This window comes from Oncorhynchus gorbuscha, linkage group LG02, assembly GCF_021184085.1.
Source record: "Oncorhynchus gorbuscha isolate QuinsamMale2020 ecotype Even-year linkage group LG02, OgorEven_v1.0, whole genome shotgun sequence".
NCBI classification, from domain to species: domain Eukaryota; kingdom Metazoa; phylum Chordata; class Actinopteri; order Salmoniformes; family Salmonidae; genus Oncorhynchus; species Oncorhynchus gorbuscha.
In genome coordinates this window covers 63,484,599-63,500,749 of record NC_060174.1, presented here as the reverse complement: position 1 = coordinate 63,500,749, position 16,151 = coordinate 63,484,599, and the positions used below count along the sequence as shown (strand labels likewise).

Sequence of the window (16,151 nt, the reverse complement as noted above, 5' to 3'; positions counted from 1 at the left end):
TGCCTACTTCCTGGTTCAAGTCCCGTACTGTTTTTGAATGGGCGTCAAGCTTATATCATCAAATTCATGAAAATGTGTTAATTTAAATTTTGAATTGTCACATTTGTATCCGTGGATTAATTCCCCTTTATCCAATGGATGCAGAATAATAAAATGCAATTGGAAACCCTATTAAAGGTATAAGTAAATTAATCCACGAGTACAAATATAATTTGACATGTCTTAAATAACCACATTTTCATGAATTTGATCATGTAAGCTTGATCCCCATTCAAAAAACAGGACTTGAACTAGGTAATAGGCGGGACTTTCATAGCGTGTTGTGCTTCGTGGTGCTCTGACCCCACATCTCCATGTCATATCTTTGTTGCTTTGAGAACTGTCTGGTCATGGACAATGCCTGAAGAAGGAGTTGACTGCATCATAGCAAATAGCCATGTCCATTGTAAAAGCTGTGGTTTCTTTCAGTTGATTCACTTCTTTACACAAAATGAGATACTAGATGTGGTTGTTTATCCCATGGGGGTGGGGCAATCTAACAGGTAAGCAGTATCATTTAGAACCAACCCTTAAACCCATCTTCATACAGATTATTTAACCCCTAAAGCTTTATTATCAGGCACCTGAAATAGGATGTAGCGCCAGCAAGGCCTTCAGAGTTAGATTGCACTAGATCTGGTACCACAGACTCATGACCACAACATACTTCCTTTACCCAAACACACATCTACTTATGCCAGTGGCCAGGGAGAGGCATTAGTCCCCTGAGGAGAAATACAACTTGTAAAGACTGGTGGTATATTTGTACTCCCTTCAACAGTTCCTTCCCCTGTGATCATTTGTGCTTTTATATTTATTTCATCATGAACTTTGTTGTATAATTCAGTGTAACTAGAATTCTATAGGAGGTAAATTATTGTTTTGTACACATTTGTAAATAAAGTGTGTAGATGTAAACCCTTAACAAAAGGAGGAATCAGAGCTGTGTTATGGATGTACTGGCAAGAAGTAGGATAACATTTTCAATAGAACGATGGTACACCGAGGTTACTTTTAGAAATGGTTTTACATTACATTTGATCAACACAGACTTCTAAAGCAGCTAACGTTAAATCTTAGGATCAGAGGTATTAAATACCCAACATATTCTAGTCATCTGACGAGTAGAACGACTGACAAACGGAAAAAAGCACGAGACAGTATTTTATTGGAACCAATCAGGGAAGTGAAAAACTAAGGTTACAAGATTAGCTAACCAGCTACGCTGAGCTTCAGTAGGTAATGCAGATGCCTGTTACGGTGTGGTCTGATGGTTCACTGCAGCTGAAGATGATTCATGGTTGCCACAATGGCCATGGATCGACCCATCAAGTAGCAAAGCCATGCAGAAGGATCAAGGGAACAAAGTGAAGAATATGGATGAAGTTACGCAGCGGGACACTCATCTGCCGAAAAGAAAAGGCAGTTGACAATAAGTCTGAGACGTTCCACACTTCTATCCAGAAATATTGTCCAACTTCAACACACTTCACAAACAGAGATGGGACGTACCGTTTTTGGGGAAGATAGCGATGTTTTCGGGCAGAATGCCAGTGTCCAGGGAGAACTGCCTAAACTTCTGCAGCAGGTCAGGGCCCAGGTTTGTCCCACGGGCTGTAGACACAACACATGTAGTGCACGGCACACTAAATATACTGTGGGAAGGATGCAATATAAGATTTCTAACAAATGACGGGGAAAGGAATAGTGAAACAATGAGACTGAGTCATTGGATTTTGCAGAGGAGTGGAAAGGATCGTACCATACAGGTTGGTGAGCACAGCTGAAACACCCTTGGTCTTGGTGTGAATAAGAGCATATTCGTCATACTTAACGTCAACGACACGCATGTCATTTTCATTACTCCAGCCTGGAGGGGACGAGAGGGAGTTGAATTGACAATATCACACATATGCCCATTAGTGCACTGTGTATGTGTTTATAGGTTGTAGACTTACGCTCGCTCTTGTAGATGAATTTCCCCGCAAGTTTTGTCTTCTTGGCCAGGTGGTTCATTCTCCAGCAGGAGCCATCAGCGCTACAGAGACAATACAGTTAAAACAGAACCAGCACAATGTCGCTCTCTTTCTCTCTTACTTACTTCCGGCTAGAATATGCAATATCCAGGTCTCCGTTAGCAGTTGGTGTCAGCATGGTGGTGCCCATCTTCATGTCGGCCCTGTGTTTGACGAACCACTGGGCATTAGTGGCAAATCCAATCACGTACCACTTTCCTGCCACCTGCAAAAACCAGCCCCGATTAGATTACATCACATCCTCATTCCTGTCTGCAGGGGTCACAGAACGTATCAACCTTAAAGAACGGCTTCCTTTGAAAAGCAACAGATCCCTATGAAAACGGCATCTGTGGCATCAATATGAGTCAGAAAGTTATTCTAGAATCAAAATTGACTTCGAAGTGTAAATAGCATAATTATGGAGTTTGGAACATCCATGCGTCCCAACGGGTAAAGGAAGGTTGGGTTTTGATTTGAGGATGTCAATTTGCCCACTAACATGGGGTGAACAGCTGCGGTGATTGCGCTCTATCTAATAGCATAGACAGTGAGACAGACTTGCTCAGCAGCTCCGACTGTTCACATAAGGCAACAACTCAAGCATTTATTTGCTTGAGAAATACTGCACTAAACACCTTAGATGTAAAGCTGTACAACTAAAAAATCCTTGGCAAAAACGTCAAAATTAATTACATATTTCTATTTAGTTCACTCTGGGGATTTTGAGGAGGTGAAATAGGCTACAGTGTCTCATGGGGGACAAACATCAATAACCAAATGTGGAATCGGCCAGGAAACACACCTCCAAGACTGAAAATTCATTTTTCTAATGAGCAACAGAAAAACCCACGTGCCAATCAGCGTGTTCCGTGGTTCTTTAAATCTGTAAGGGCTGATACTGAAATATCCCTGAATCATTCATGAAGGAACATCTGAATAACTATTGTCTCAATATGAACACCCAACAATGTGTCACTAGAATTCCCACATTTGTCTTCATCCCTTCCATTTGAATCTGGTTTTCATCACAGGTTCCTTTCTGTATTCTTTCTCCTAACGTTTCTTTTTTTCTCCATAATAATCCCTAGTTTGTTCCTCGTCATTTGATTTTCAATGTAACGCTGATTTCTGATCCCTCTCTTCATTCTCTCTCTTACCCCCTGTAGATTGAAGTCTCCTTGGGGCATGACCTCAGCGGTGACAACCAAGGAGCAGAGCAGTGCTCCTAGTGCGCTCAGCAGCATGGTCGTCATGGCTACAGCAGAGCAGGGTCAGTATCAAGAATGATAAAACAGGAGGACAGGACAAAACAGGAGATCTGCTCTTCTTAGCTACCTCTCACTCCTATATATACTATAGAGCATGGGTTTACTGTAGAGCATACCCCCCCCCCTCCATACACACACACAAGCTGCTACCTGCTACCATCTCTATCCCCCGCCTCTTAGACACACACACACAATACCCATGGGTGGAGATGGGGCTTGTTGGGGGTGTGGCTGTGACCTCCCACTCCTAACCTCTAAAGAACCCCGGAGGTGGTGAGCTCACCGGGTTCAAACAGGAGCAGCATCATGTAATATGTGTAGGCGTGTGTGCATGTGAGTGCATGTGAAATGGGCTGAAAGCTCTTGTATGCAACAGCACATCAATTTTGAAAATAAAATACCAGCAGCCAAAATAGACGGACAGTGATAAACAAAGCAGTATCTGCCCCTCCAGTGCTTTCTGTGGGCAGGAACTAGTGAATCAAATCTAACTGTCAGCAATTTAGATGGTAAACAGAGCTCCCCCTAACACACAATCCCTGTATCTTTCTTTGTGTGTGTGTGTGTGTGTGTGTGTGCGGTTTAATGTGAACTTTAACTATCAGTGTAAAACCTTACTTGAGGGTAAAGAGCAAGACCACATTTAATGTTAGTTTCATATAATCTCAGGTCAACACAATTTTAAAGGTATAGTCAATTCAAAATACAATTTAACATGATTTTCAACATATATTTTGAGTGGTTTATCCCTTTAAATAATACTGCTTCGGGCAAGTAATCCTTACATAAGATCTAAAAATCTAATTGCCCGTTGTTCATTTTCTGCTCTTGTTGGAGGCGGTAAGACATACTGTGATGGAACAGACACACCTACAGCTCACATATTGTACCTTGCCAGTTGGTACAGGGGTCTTGAAACATATCATTATTCAATCCAATGTTGAATTTAATGTATTTAAAAAGATTTGAAAAAACACAAGGGATTTTTTTAGTCTACTGACTGAACAACCATGCATGCAAGTTTTGTTATTACTGTGCTATGTTCTATGGTATAGATCAGGGGTCTCCAACATTTTCTAGCATGATAGCTACATTTGGGGTGGCAGGTAGCCTAGTGGTTAGAGTGTTGGACTAGTAACCGAAAGGTTGCAAGATCCAATCCCCGAGCTGACATGGTAAAAATATGTCTTTCTGCCTCTGAACAAGGCAGTTAACCCACTGTTCCTAGGCCGTCATTGAAAATAAGAATTTGTTCTAAACTGACTCTGTAAAAAGGAAACAAGCTACTCATTTTTTATCTAGCTTTACAAATAGGCACATTCTCCTCTCCCCTGCAACTTTCCCGGGTCCTTGGTGTAAGAGAAAGTAGTGCACAATGTTTTGTCAATATACCTGGTAAAATAATGGTTTTAGATTTTGGGGGGGGTTTCACTCTCAAAATTACAGTTCATAGAGAAAACAACAAAATCAGATATTCTGAGTCTATGTCAGTGCTTCAATCACATTAGAAGACAATTCTTTTTTAGGTCTGGAAGAAAACTACCTATTTTATTTAATTGAGCATCTGGCCCTTTAATTGCGCAGTGTTCTGCCTTATGTGCTGGTCTAGGGATGGTTCTGTACTGCTGCTGCTCATTTCATGGCAAGGTTTGCAATTAACAAATAATCGACAAGTATGTACTTACTCATGACATACTTTTGCCTGGTAGGCTAAGCCTACTTTGCAGTTAACATTTAATTGCGAAGTTTTGGGGGAAAGTATATCTCTCAACCCACAAGATTGTAATCACATCAACCGGCTATGATCAAATCAGACTGTATTGGTCACATACATATCTAGCAGATGTTATTTTGGTTGTAGTGAAATGCTTGTGTTCCTAGCTCCAACAGTGCAGTAGTATCTTAACAATGAACAACAATACACAAATCTAAAAGTAAAAGAATGGAATTAAGAAATATATAAATATTAGGACGAGAAATGTCGGAGTGGCATTGACTAAAACACAGTTCAATACAGTATATACAGTTGAAGTCGGAAGTTTACATACACTTAGGTTGGCATCATTAAAACTTGTTTTTCAACCACTCCACAAATTTCTTATTAACAAACTATAGTTTTGGCAAGTCGGTTAGGACAACAACTTTGTACATGACACAAGTAATTTTTCCAACAATTGTTTACAAACAGATTAATTCACTGTATCACAATTCCAGTCGCTCAGAAGTTTACATACACTAAGTTGACTGTGCCTTTTTAAACAGTTTGGACAATTCCAGAAAAGAATGTCATGGCTTTAGAAGCTTCTGATTGACTCAAATGATGTCAATTAGCCTATGTGAGGTGTCAATGCAGATGTATTTCAAGGCCTACCTTCAAACTCAATGCCTCTTTGCTTGACATCATGGGAAAATCAAAATGAATCAGCCAATACCTCCTTGGGAGTAATTTTCAAATGTCTGAAGGTACCACGTTCATCTGTACAAACAATGGTACGCAAGTATAAACACCATGGGACCACGCAGCCATCTGTCTCCTAGAGAAGAATGTACTATGGTGCGAAAAGTGCAAATCAATCCCAGAACAACAGCAAAGGACCTGGAAACAGGCACAAAAATATCTATATCCACAGTAAAACGAGTCCTATATCGACATAACCTGAAAGGCCGCTCAGCAAGGAAGAAGCCACTGCTCCAAAACTGCCATAAAAAAGCCAGACGACGGTTTGCAACTGCACAAGGGGATGAAGATCGTACTTTTTGGAGAAATATCCTGTGGTCTGATGAAACAAAAACAGAACTGTTTGGCCATAATGACCATCATTATGTTTGGAAGAAAAGGGGGGAGACTTGCAAGCCGAAGAACACCATCCAAACCGTGAAGCGGGCGTGACCGCATCATGTTGTGGTGGTGCTTTGCTGCAGGAGGGAATGGTGCACTTCACAAAATAGATGGCATCATGAGGTGGGAAAAGTATGTGGATATATTGAAGCAACAGTGTCCTGGAGGGCAGGCACTGTGCCCCCGGTGATGCGTTTGGCAGAGTTCACCACCCTCTGTAGAGCCCTGCAGTACCAGGCAGTGATACAGTTGGATGGGGAGTGTCGCTGCACAGCTATTTTCAGGTCTCTCCAGAGATGTTCAATCGGATTCAAGTCCAGGCTCTGGCTGTGCCACTCAGGGTCATTCAGAGACTTGTCCCGAAGCCACTCCTGCGTTGTCTTGGCTGTGTGCTTAGGGTCATTGTCGTGTTGGAAGGTGAACTTCGCCCCAGTTTGAGGTCCTGAGCGCTCTGGAGCAGGTTTTCATCAAGAATCCCTGTACTTTGCTCAGTTCATCTTTCCTTCGATCCTCTTTGTCTCCCAGTCCTTACCGCTGATAAACATCCCCACAGCATGATGCTGCCACCACTATGCTTCACCGTAGGGATGGTGCCAGGTTTCCTCCAGATGTGACTCTTAGCATTCAGGCCAAAGTGTTCAATCTTCATTTCATCAGACCAGAGAATCTTGTTTCTCAACGTCTGCATCTTTTGGCAAACTCCAAGCAGGCTGTCATGTGCCTTTTACTGAGGAGTGGCTTCCGTCTGGCCACCCTACCATATAGGCCTGATTGGTGGAGTGATGCAGAGATGGGTGTCCTTCTGGAAGGTTCTCCCATCTTCACAGAGGAACACTGAAACTCCGTCAGAGTGACCATCGGGTTCTTGGTCACCTTCCTGACCAAGGACCTTCTCCGCCGATTTCTCAGTTTGGCTGGGCAGCCAGCTCTAAATCAAATCAAAAATAAATAGTCACATACAGGTGTTTATCAGATGTTATTACGGGTATAGCGAAGTGCTTGTGTTTCTAGCTCCAACAGTGTAGTAATATCTAAAAAGTAATATCTAACAATAGACACAATCTAAAGAAAAGGAACAGAATTAAGAATATATAAATAAATATTTGGATGGTGTTTCCAAACTTCTTCCATTTAAGAATGATGGAGGCCACTGTGTTCTTGGGGACCTTCTGCTCCAAGATCTGTGCGTCGACACAATCCTGCCTTGGAGCGCTGTGGACATTTCCGTCGATATCATGGCTTGGTTTTTGCTCTGACATGCACTGTCAATTGTGGGCCCTTATATATACAAATCATGTCCAATCAATTGAATTTACAACAGGTGGACTCCAATCAAGTTGCAGAAACATCTCAAGGATGATCAATGGAAACAGGATGCATCTGAACTCAATTTCGAGTCTCATAGAAAAGTGTCTGAATACTTGCAGTACCAGTCAAATGTTTAGTTACACCTACTAATTCCAGTTTGTCTTAATTTGTATTTTTTTAACCATTTTTACAATTGTAGAATAATAGTGAAGACATCAAAATTATGAAATAACACATGGAATCATGTTGTAACCAAAAAAGTGTTCAAAATCTACATATATTCTATATTTTTAACATTCTAAGGAGCCACCCTTTGCCTTGATGAAAGCTTTGCACACTCTGTTGCAGTTATTCTTAGCTGTACCATACTCACCTGTCTTGCAGACACCGTATATTTTCCTAAATTGACAAATCATAAATGATCGTGTGAATCACTACTAGAAGCTAGTCAAACAGACAGAAAGGACAGACAGACGAACAGACAGCTATTGCTCACCAACGTCAGCCACTTTATGAAGCCAGTTCATCAATGAGGGGAAGGAAATGACAACACAGTAACTACACAGCTGTTACGGATACAGTTATCCTGTGTGTGTGTGTATCCTGTGTGTGTGTTTCTTTTCTCTCCTTCTCCCCTCACAGGTGAAAATCATCACTCCCCAATCAGTCAACAATCAATCATCAATCAGAAGACACACCTCCTCCTATTTCCTGACCAATCACAGTTCCTTCCCCATGGTTTAAAAACCCCATTTGTTTGTTCTAAAGCTCAGCTCAGCTCAATCTCTCTGTAAATGCCATGTCTGTAGGTCTCTGTGTTTGACTCTCGCTTTATGTCTTAACCGCTCTTTTGTTAAAGCACCTCATAGCACTTTGTCATCACCTGTGAGTATTGTTTTTGTTTATGGTGTTTGTTTGATTGCTGGTGGGAAAAGGGGGAAACCAAGACAAGTCGCCCATGGGCATACACTACCCGTAGGTGAACTTTGTTAAATACACTAGTTAGAACTGGGCGGACCACCCACTGTATTTTTGGTTAGTTAGTTAGTTGTTGTTAAAGTAGGCTAGTCTAGCTTAGGGGTGTGTTTTTGTATATTTGTTTCTTTCCTTGGGTCCAGCTCAGCCCCTTTTCCTGCTCCCCCCATTACCGTGTGTTTATAAATAAACCTGGAGTTTGACGGTAGATTTCTGTTGTCGTGGTTATTTCGTTCACACTTTTACTTTGTCACAATAATAATTTGCATGAGTTATGTTACGGGTCTCATTACCATCCCCCCCCTAGACTGTCGGGCCAAAAGGGATTCGTAACAACAGCCAACCATGTGAACACCTGAGCAATGCCATGATCACAACTCTCCTTGGGTCGTCACTAGAACAAACACAAAATAAATACCATCAGTTTTGTCCAAAATATCTGAATAAATATTGTATTACTAATGCAGATTAATCCTTATGCTTGCAATAATATGTTTTACTTACATTTCCAATGGCGTCCTCTGTTACTTTAGCTAAATAAGAAATAGTAAAAAAAAAAGTTTAATCCTAGAATTGAAGTGGCCTAGAAGCTGGAATAGTACAGACTAAATATGAATGAGTGTAATGTGTGGAGTCTTTAATGAGTCTTTAATGATTGGTTAGGCCAATATGAACTCATCCTGTTGATCACTGTTTTGGGTACAGAAACAAATATTACAGTGGGGCAAAAAAGTATTTAGTCAGCCACCAATTGGGCAAGTTCTCCCACTTAAAAATATGAGAGGCCTGTCATTTTCATCATAGGGACACTTCAACTATGACAGACAATGAGAAAAAAAACATTTGAGAAAATCACATTGTAGAATTTTTTATGAATTTATTTGCAAATTATGGTGTAAAATAAGTATTTGGTCACCTACAAAAGCAAGATTTCTGGCTCTCACAGACCTGTAACTTCTTCTTTAAGAGGCTCCTCTGTTCCCCACTCTTTACCTGTATTAATGGCACCTGTTTGAACTTGTTATCAGCATAAAAGACACCTGTCCACAACCTCAAACAGTCACACTCCAAACTTCACTATGGCCAAGACCAAAGAGCTGTCAAAGGACACCAGAAACAAAATTGTAGACCTGCACCAGGCTCGGAAGACTGAATCTGCAATAGGTAAGCAGCTTGGTTTGAAGAAATCAACTGTGGGAGCAATTATTAGGAAATGGAAGACATACAAGACCACTGATAATCTCCCTCGATCTGGGGCTCCACACAAGATCTCACCCCATGGGGTGAAAATGATCACAAGAATGGTGAGCAAAAATCCCAGTACCACACAGGGGGACCTAGTGAATGACCTGCAGAGAGCTAGGACCAAAGTAACAAAGCCTACCATCAGTAACACACTACGCCGCCAGGGACTCAAATCCTGCAGTGCCAGACGTGTCCCCCTGCTTAAGCCAGTACATGTCCAGGCCCGTCTGAAGTTTGCTAGAGAGCATTTGGATGATCCAGAAGAAGATTGGGAGAATGTCATATGGTCAGATGAAACCAAAATATAACTTTTTGGTAAAAACTCAACTCGTCGTGTTTGGAGGACAAAGAATGCTGAGTTGCATCCAAAGAACACCATACCTACTGTGAAGCATGGGGGTGGAAACATCATGCTTTGGGGCTGTTTTTCTGCAAAGGGACCAGGACGACTGATCCGTGTAAAGGAAAGAATGAATGGGGCCATGTATCTTGAGATTTTGAGTGAAAACCTCCTTCCATCAGCAAGGGCATTGAAGATGAAACGTGGCTGGGTCCCAAACACACCACCGGGCAACGAAGGAGTGGCTTCGTAAGAAGCATTTCAAGGTCCTGGAGTGGCCTAGCCATTCTCCAGATCTCAACCCCATAGAAAATCTTTGGAGGGAGTTGAAAGTCCATGTTGCCCAGCAACAGCCCCAAAACATCACTGCTCTAGAGGAGATCTGCATGGAGGAATGGGCCAAAATACCAGCAACAGTGTGTGAAAACCTTGTGATGACTTAAAGAAAACGCTTGACCTCTGTCATTACCAACAAAGGGTACAATATAACAAAGTATTGAGATAAACTTTTGTTATTGACCAAATACTTATTTTCCACCATAATTTGCAAATAAATTCATTAAAAATCCTACAATGTGATTTTTAATGAATTTGAAATTTGAATTTTGAAATCACATTGTAGGATTTTTAATGAATTTATTTGCAAATTATGGTGTATTACCCACAAATGGAATAACATGGTTGAGGTCATTTTTGTGTGTCATCTTTGTTGAAAGAATACATTTGTTATTTACCCACAAATTGAATAACATAGTCTAGGTAATTATTGTGTCATCTTTGTTGAAAGATGAGCATATTCAGTTGGACAGCTAGACTAAGCAGGCGAAATTAAGGAATTATGCTCACTTTATAGCAGATTTGGTGCACTTCGGGAGTGGCATCCTTCACGTTCATGGCTAGAATGGATCCAGTTTATGTCAAAAGTAGATTTTTGTTGCATTTTAGCTAAGCCTAACACTTTTCCTAACCTTAACCTAATTATTCTACCTGCTACGTGAATTATCCTAACTTGCTGTTTACATTTTCCTAACTGGCTACAAAACGTCAAACCTGAATTTAAATGGACAAAAGCTGGATCCCGTCTAGCCATGGCCTTCACCTCAGAGGCACCGCTACACATCATCATGATTAGTTGAAGTAGGAAAGTTAGTTACAGCTGAAAAACCTATGAATGAATTTTTACTTTGTTGTTTATATTGTCACGATCACATGACTTGAGTCATGCTTTTTGAAAGGTACCATTCTATTTATGAAGTGGATAAACTGCCGCTGTATAAATCTACAAGCTGTTTGTATTCACACAATGCAATGGACTTTCAACTGCTGAGAAAATGCAGGTCCACTGAGCAGAGTGGTCGTCCATTCTAACTAAGCAATAAGGCCGGAGGAGGTGTGGTATATGCCCGATAGGGCTGTTCTTACGCAAGACGCAACGCAGAGTGCCTGGACACAGCCTTTATCCGTGGAATATTGGCCAAATATTACAAACCCCCGAAGAACCCTATTGCTATTATAAACTGGTTACCAACGTAATTAGAGCAGTAAAACTAAATGTTTTGTCATACCCGGTGGTATACGTTCTGATATGCCAGAATTCAGGGCTCAAGCCACCCAGTTCATAATAGCACTTATAAGATATATCTTGTATTCGTGGATTCATTTACCCAATATATTTTTGAACGTTTTTGATGACGGAAAATACAAATAAAATTAAACATATTCATGAAAGACATCAGGTAGAAGTAAATGAATCCACAAATACGAATATAATTTTACATATATCGTAAATGACCACGTTTTCATGAAGCTTGGCGCCCATTCAAAAACAATAGAGGATTTGAACAAGGAAGTAGGCGGGACTTTCATAGCATATTGCGCTTACTGGTGTCTGTCCCCACATCTTTATATCTTTGTTGTTTTGAGGAGAATTGTCTGTCTGGCCATGGACAATGCCTGGAGAAGGATTTGACTGCATCATAGCAAATAGCCATGTCCATTGTAAAAGCTGTGGCTTCAGAGAGGTTTCTTTTAGTTGATTCACTTCTTTACACAAAATTAGATACTAGATGTGGTTGTTTTTCCCCATGGGGGTGGGAGGGATCTAACAGGTAAGCAGTATCATTTAGAACCAACCCCTAAACCCATTTTCATACAGATTATTTAACCCCTAATAAACTGGATGCAGCGCCAGCAAGGCCTTCAGAGTTAGATTGCACGAGATCTGGTACCACAGACTCATGACCACAACATACTTCCTTTACCCAAACACACATCTACTTATGCCAGTGGCCAGGGAGAGGCATTAGTCCCCTGAGGAGAAATACAACTTGTAAAGACTGGTGGTATATTTGTACTCGCTTCAACAGTTCCTTCCCCTGTGATCATTTGTGCTTTTATATTTAGTTCATCATCATGAACTTTGTTGTATAATTCAGTGTAACTAGAATTCTATAGGTGGTAAATTATTGTTTTGTACACATTTGTAAATAAAGTGTGTAGATGTAAACCCTTAACAAAAGGAGGAATCAGAGCTGTGTTATGGATGTACTGGCAAGAAGTAGGATAACATTTTCAATAGAATGATGGTACACCAAGATTACTTTTAGAAATGGGTTTACATTACATTTGATCAACACAGACTTCTAAAGCAGCTAACGTTAAATCTTAGGATCAGAGGTATTAAATACCCAACATATTCTAGTCATCTGACGAGTAGAACGACTGACAAACGGAAAAAAGCACGAGACCGTATTTAATTGAAGCAAATCAGAGAAGTGAAAAACTAACATAGTTTACAGCTACGCTGGGATGAACTTGCATTTGAATTGCCTAGTGAAGGCGGAGCCTGATGGGCCAATGGAGCTAAAGGTGGTAAATGGTTGCCACAGTTGCCATGGTTCTACCGACCGAGTAGCAATGCCATGCAGACTGATCAAGGGAGCATGTTTAGAAAGTAAAAAACATGGATGAAATTTCACAGCAGGACACTCATCTGCAGAAAGAGAGAAATAAGGTTGATAACTATTTTTATTTTATTTTTTTTTTTTCACCTTTATTTAACCAGGTAGGCTAGTTGAGAACAAGTTCTCATTTGCAACTGCGACCTGGCCAAGATAAAGCATAGCAGTGTGAACAGACAACACAGAGTTACACATGGAGTAAACAATTAACAAGTCAATAACACAGTAGAAAAAAGGGGAGTCTATATACATTGTGTGCAAAAGGCATGAGGAGGTAGGCGAATAATTACAATTTTGCAGATTAACACTGGAGTGATAAATGATCAGATGGTCATGTACAGGTAGAGATATTGGTGTGCAAAAGAGCAGAAAAGTAAATAAATAAAAACAGTATGGGGATGAGGTAGGTCAAATTGGGTGGGCTATTTACTGATAGACTATGTACAGCTGCAGCAATCGGTAAGCTGTTTTCTGAAACATTCCACACTTCTATCAAGAAATATTGTGTAACATAAACACACTTCACAAATGGGTTGTACAGATGAGCTGTACCATTTCTGGGGGGAGTGTCCAGGGACAACTGCCTAAACTTCTGCAGCAGGCCAGGGCTCAGGTCTGTCCCACGGTACAATACATGGCACACTAAATATACTGTGAAGGATACAATATTTTGTAATATAAGATTTCTAACAAATGATGGGGAAAGGAATAGTGAAAAAATGAGACTGAGTCATGGGATTTTGCAGAGGAGTGGAAAGTATCGTACCATACAGGTTGGTGAGCACAGCTGAAACACCCTTGGTCTTGGTGTGAATAAGAGCATACTCGTCATACTTAACGTCAACGACACGCATATCATTTTCATTACTCCAGACTGGAGGGGACGAGAGGGAGATGAATTGACAATATCACACATATGCCCATTAGTGCACTGTGTATGTGTTTATAGGTTGTAGACTTACACTCGCTCTTGAAGATGAATTTCCCCAGAAGTGTCTTCTTGGCCAGGTGGTTCATTCTCCAGCAGGAGCCATCAGCGCTACAGAGACGATACAGTTAATACAGAATCAGCACAATGTCTCTCTTTCTCTCTTACTTCCTGCTAGAATATGCCATTTCCTGGTCTCCGTCAGCAGTTGGTGTCAGCATGGCGTTGCCCATCTTCATGCTGACGTTGTGGTTGATGGGTATTAGTGGCAAATCCAATCACATACCACTTTCCTGCCACCTGCAGAAAACAGCCCTGATTAAATTGCATCACCTCCTTATTCCTGTCTGCAGGAGTCACAGAAAGTTGAAACCTTAAATCTGTGAGAGCTGACACTGAAATATCCCTGAATCATTCATGAAGGAACATCTGAATAACTATTGTCTCAATATGAACACCCAACAATGTGTCACTAGAATTCCCACATTTGTCTTCATCCCTTCCATTTGAATCTGGTTTTCATCACAGGTTCCTTTCTGTATTCTTTCTCCTAACGTTTCTTTTTTTCTCCATAATAATCCTTAGTTTGTTCCTCGTCATTTGATTTTCAATGTAACGCTGATTTCTGATCCCTCTCTTCATTCTCTTTCTTACCCCCTGTAGATTGAAGTCTCCTTGGGGGATGACCTCAGCGGTGACAACCAAGGAGCAGAGCAGTGCTCCTAGTGCGCTCAGCAGCATGGTCGTCATGGCTACAGCAGAGCAGGGTCAGTATCAAGAATTATAAAGGACAAAACAGGAGATCTGCTTTTCTTAGCTACCTCTCACTCCTATATATACTATAGAGCATGGGTTTACATAAACACCCCCTCCCATACACACAAGCTGCTACCTGCTAGCGTATCTATCCCCCGCCCCTTAGACACACACACACACACACACACACATACACACACACACACCGACACACACTATTTATACAGTACCTATGGAGATGGGGCCTATGGAGAGCCTCCCTTTGTAAAACACTGGAAGTTAACTTATCCACAAAAAGGGACATCATGAACTGAATTTTGAGATGATGAGAGCATTCATCAAAATGCACGTGCATAATAAACATTTAATCTCAAATATATTGAGATAACATTAGAAAACATACAATGAATTGTCTTGGTGATTGTCTGCATGCTATGAGTGTGTACAGTACCAGTCAAAAGTTTGGACACATCTACTCATTCAAGGGTTTTTCTTTATTTTTTTACTATTTTCTACATTGTAGAACAATAGTGAAGACATCAAAACTATGAAATAACACATATAGAATCATGTAGTAACCAAACAAGTGTTAAACAAATCAAAATATATGTTATATTTTAGATTATTCAAAGTAGAAACCGTTTGCCTTGATGAAAGCTTTGCACACTATTGGCATTCTTTCAACCAGCTTTACCTGGAATGCTTTTCCAACCGTTTTGAAGGAGTTCCCACATATGCTGAGCATTTATTGGCTGCTTTTCCTTCAATTTGCGGTCTAACTCATCCCAAACCATCTCAATTGGGTTGAGGTTGGGTGATTGTGGAGGCCAGGTCATCTGATGCAGCACTCCATCACTCTCCTTCTTGGTCAAATTGCCCTTACACAGCCTGGAGGTGTGTTTTGGGTCAGTTGAAAACCAAATGATCGTTCCACTAAGCACAAACCAGATTGGATGGCGTATCCATACAGAATGGTGGTAGCCATGCTGATTAAGTGTGCCTTGAATTCTAAATAAATCATTGGCAGTGTCACTAGCTGGATGAGAGAATGCCAAGAGTGTGTAAAGCTGTCATCAAGGCAAAGGGTGGCTACTTTGAAGACTCTCAAACAAAACAAAAATATTTGGACACTTTTTTTGGTTACTACATGATTCCATATGTGTTATTGAATAGTTTTGATTTCTTCACTATTATTCTACACTGTAGAAAATAGTACAAATAATGAAAAACACTGGAATGAGCAGGTGTGTCCAAACATTTGACTGGTACTATATGTACTATGTTTGTGCATGTGAAGTGGGCTGAAAGCTCTTGTAAGGATCAGCCCATCAATTTAGAAACTATAATAACAGGAGCATAAAAAGACAGACAGGAACTAGTGAATCAAATCTAACTGTCAGCACTTTAGATAGTAAACAGAGCTCCACCTAACACACGATCCCTGCATCTCACTTTGTGTGTTTGTGTGTGCGGGT

General features: G+C 40.8%; 1 protein-coding gene and 1 pseudogene across 1 annotated transcript; both read right to left on the bottom strand.

The window, feature by feature from the left end:
• Positions 1 to 1,190: 1,190 nt before the first annotated feature.
• LOC124006644 (lipocalin-like) lies at positions 1,191 to 3,388 on the bottom strand. The gene is made up of 6 exons (XM_046316694.1): positions 3,215 to 3,388; positions 2,141 to 2,280; positions 1,998 to 2,077; positions 1,802 to 1,909; positions 1,552 to 1,653; positions 1,191 to 1,445 (listed from the first exon to the last, which is right to left on the bottom strand). The coding sequence occupies exons 1-6, from the start codon at positions 3,308 to 3,310 to the stop codon at positions 1,426 to 1,428; spliced, it is 546 nt and encodes a 181-aa protein (XP_046172650.1). The 5' UTR covers positions 3,311 to 3,388; the 3' UTR covers positions 1,191 to 1,425.
• Positions 3,389 to 13,502: 10,114 nt separating this feature from the next.
• On the bottom strand, positions 13,503 to 14,702 carry LOC124006674 (annotated as a pseudogene).
• Positions 14,703 to 16,151: the final 1,449 nt, after the last annotated feature.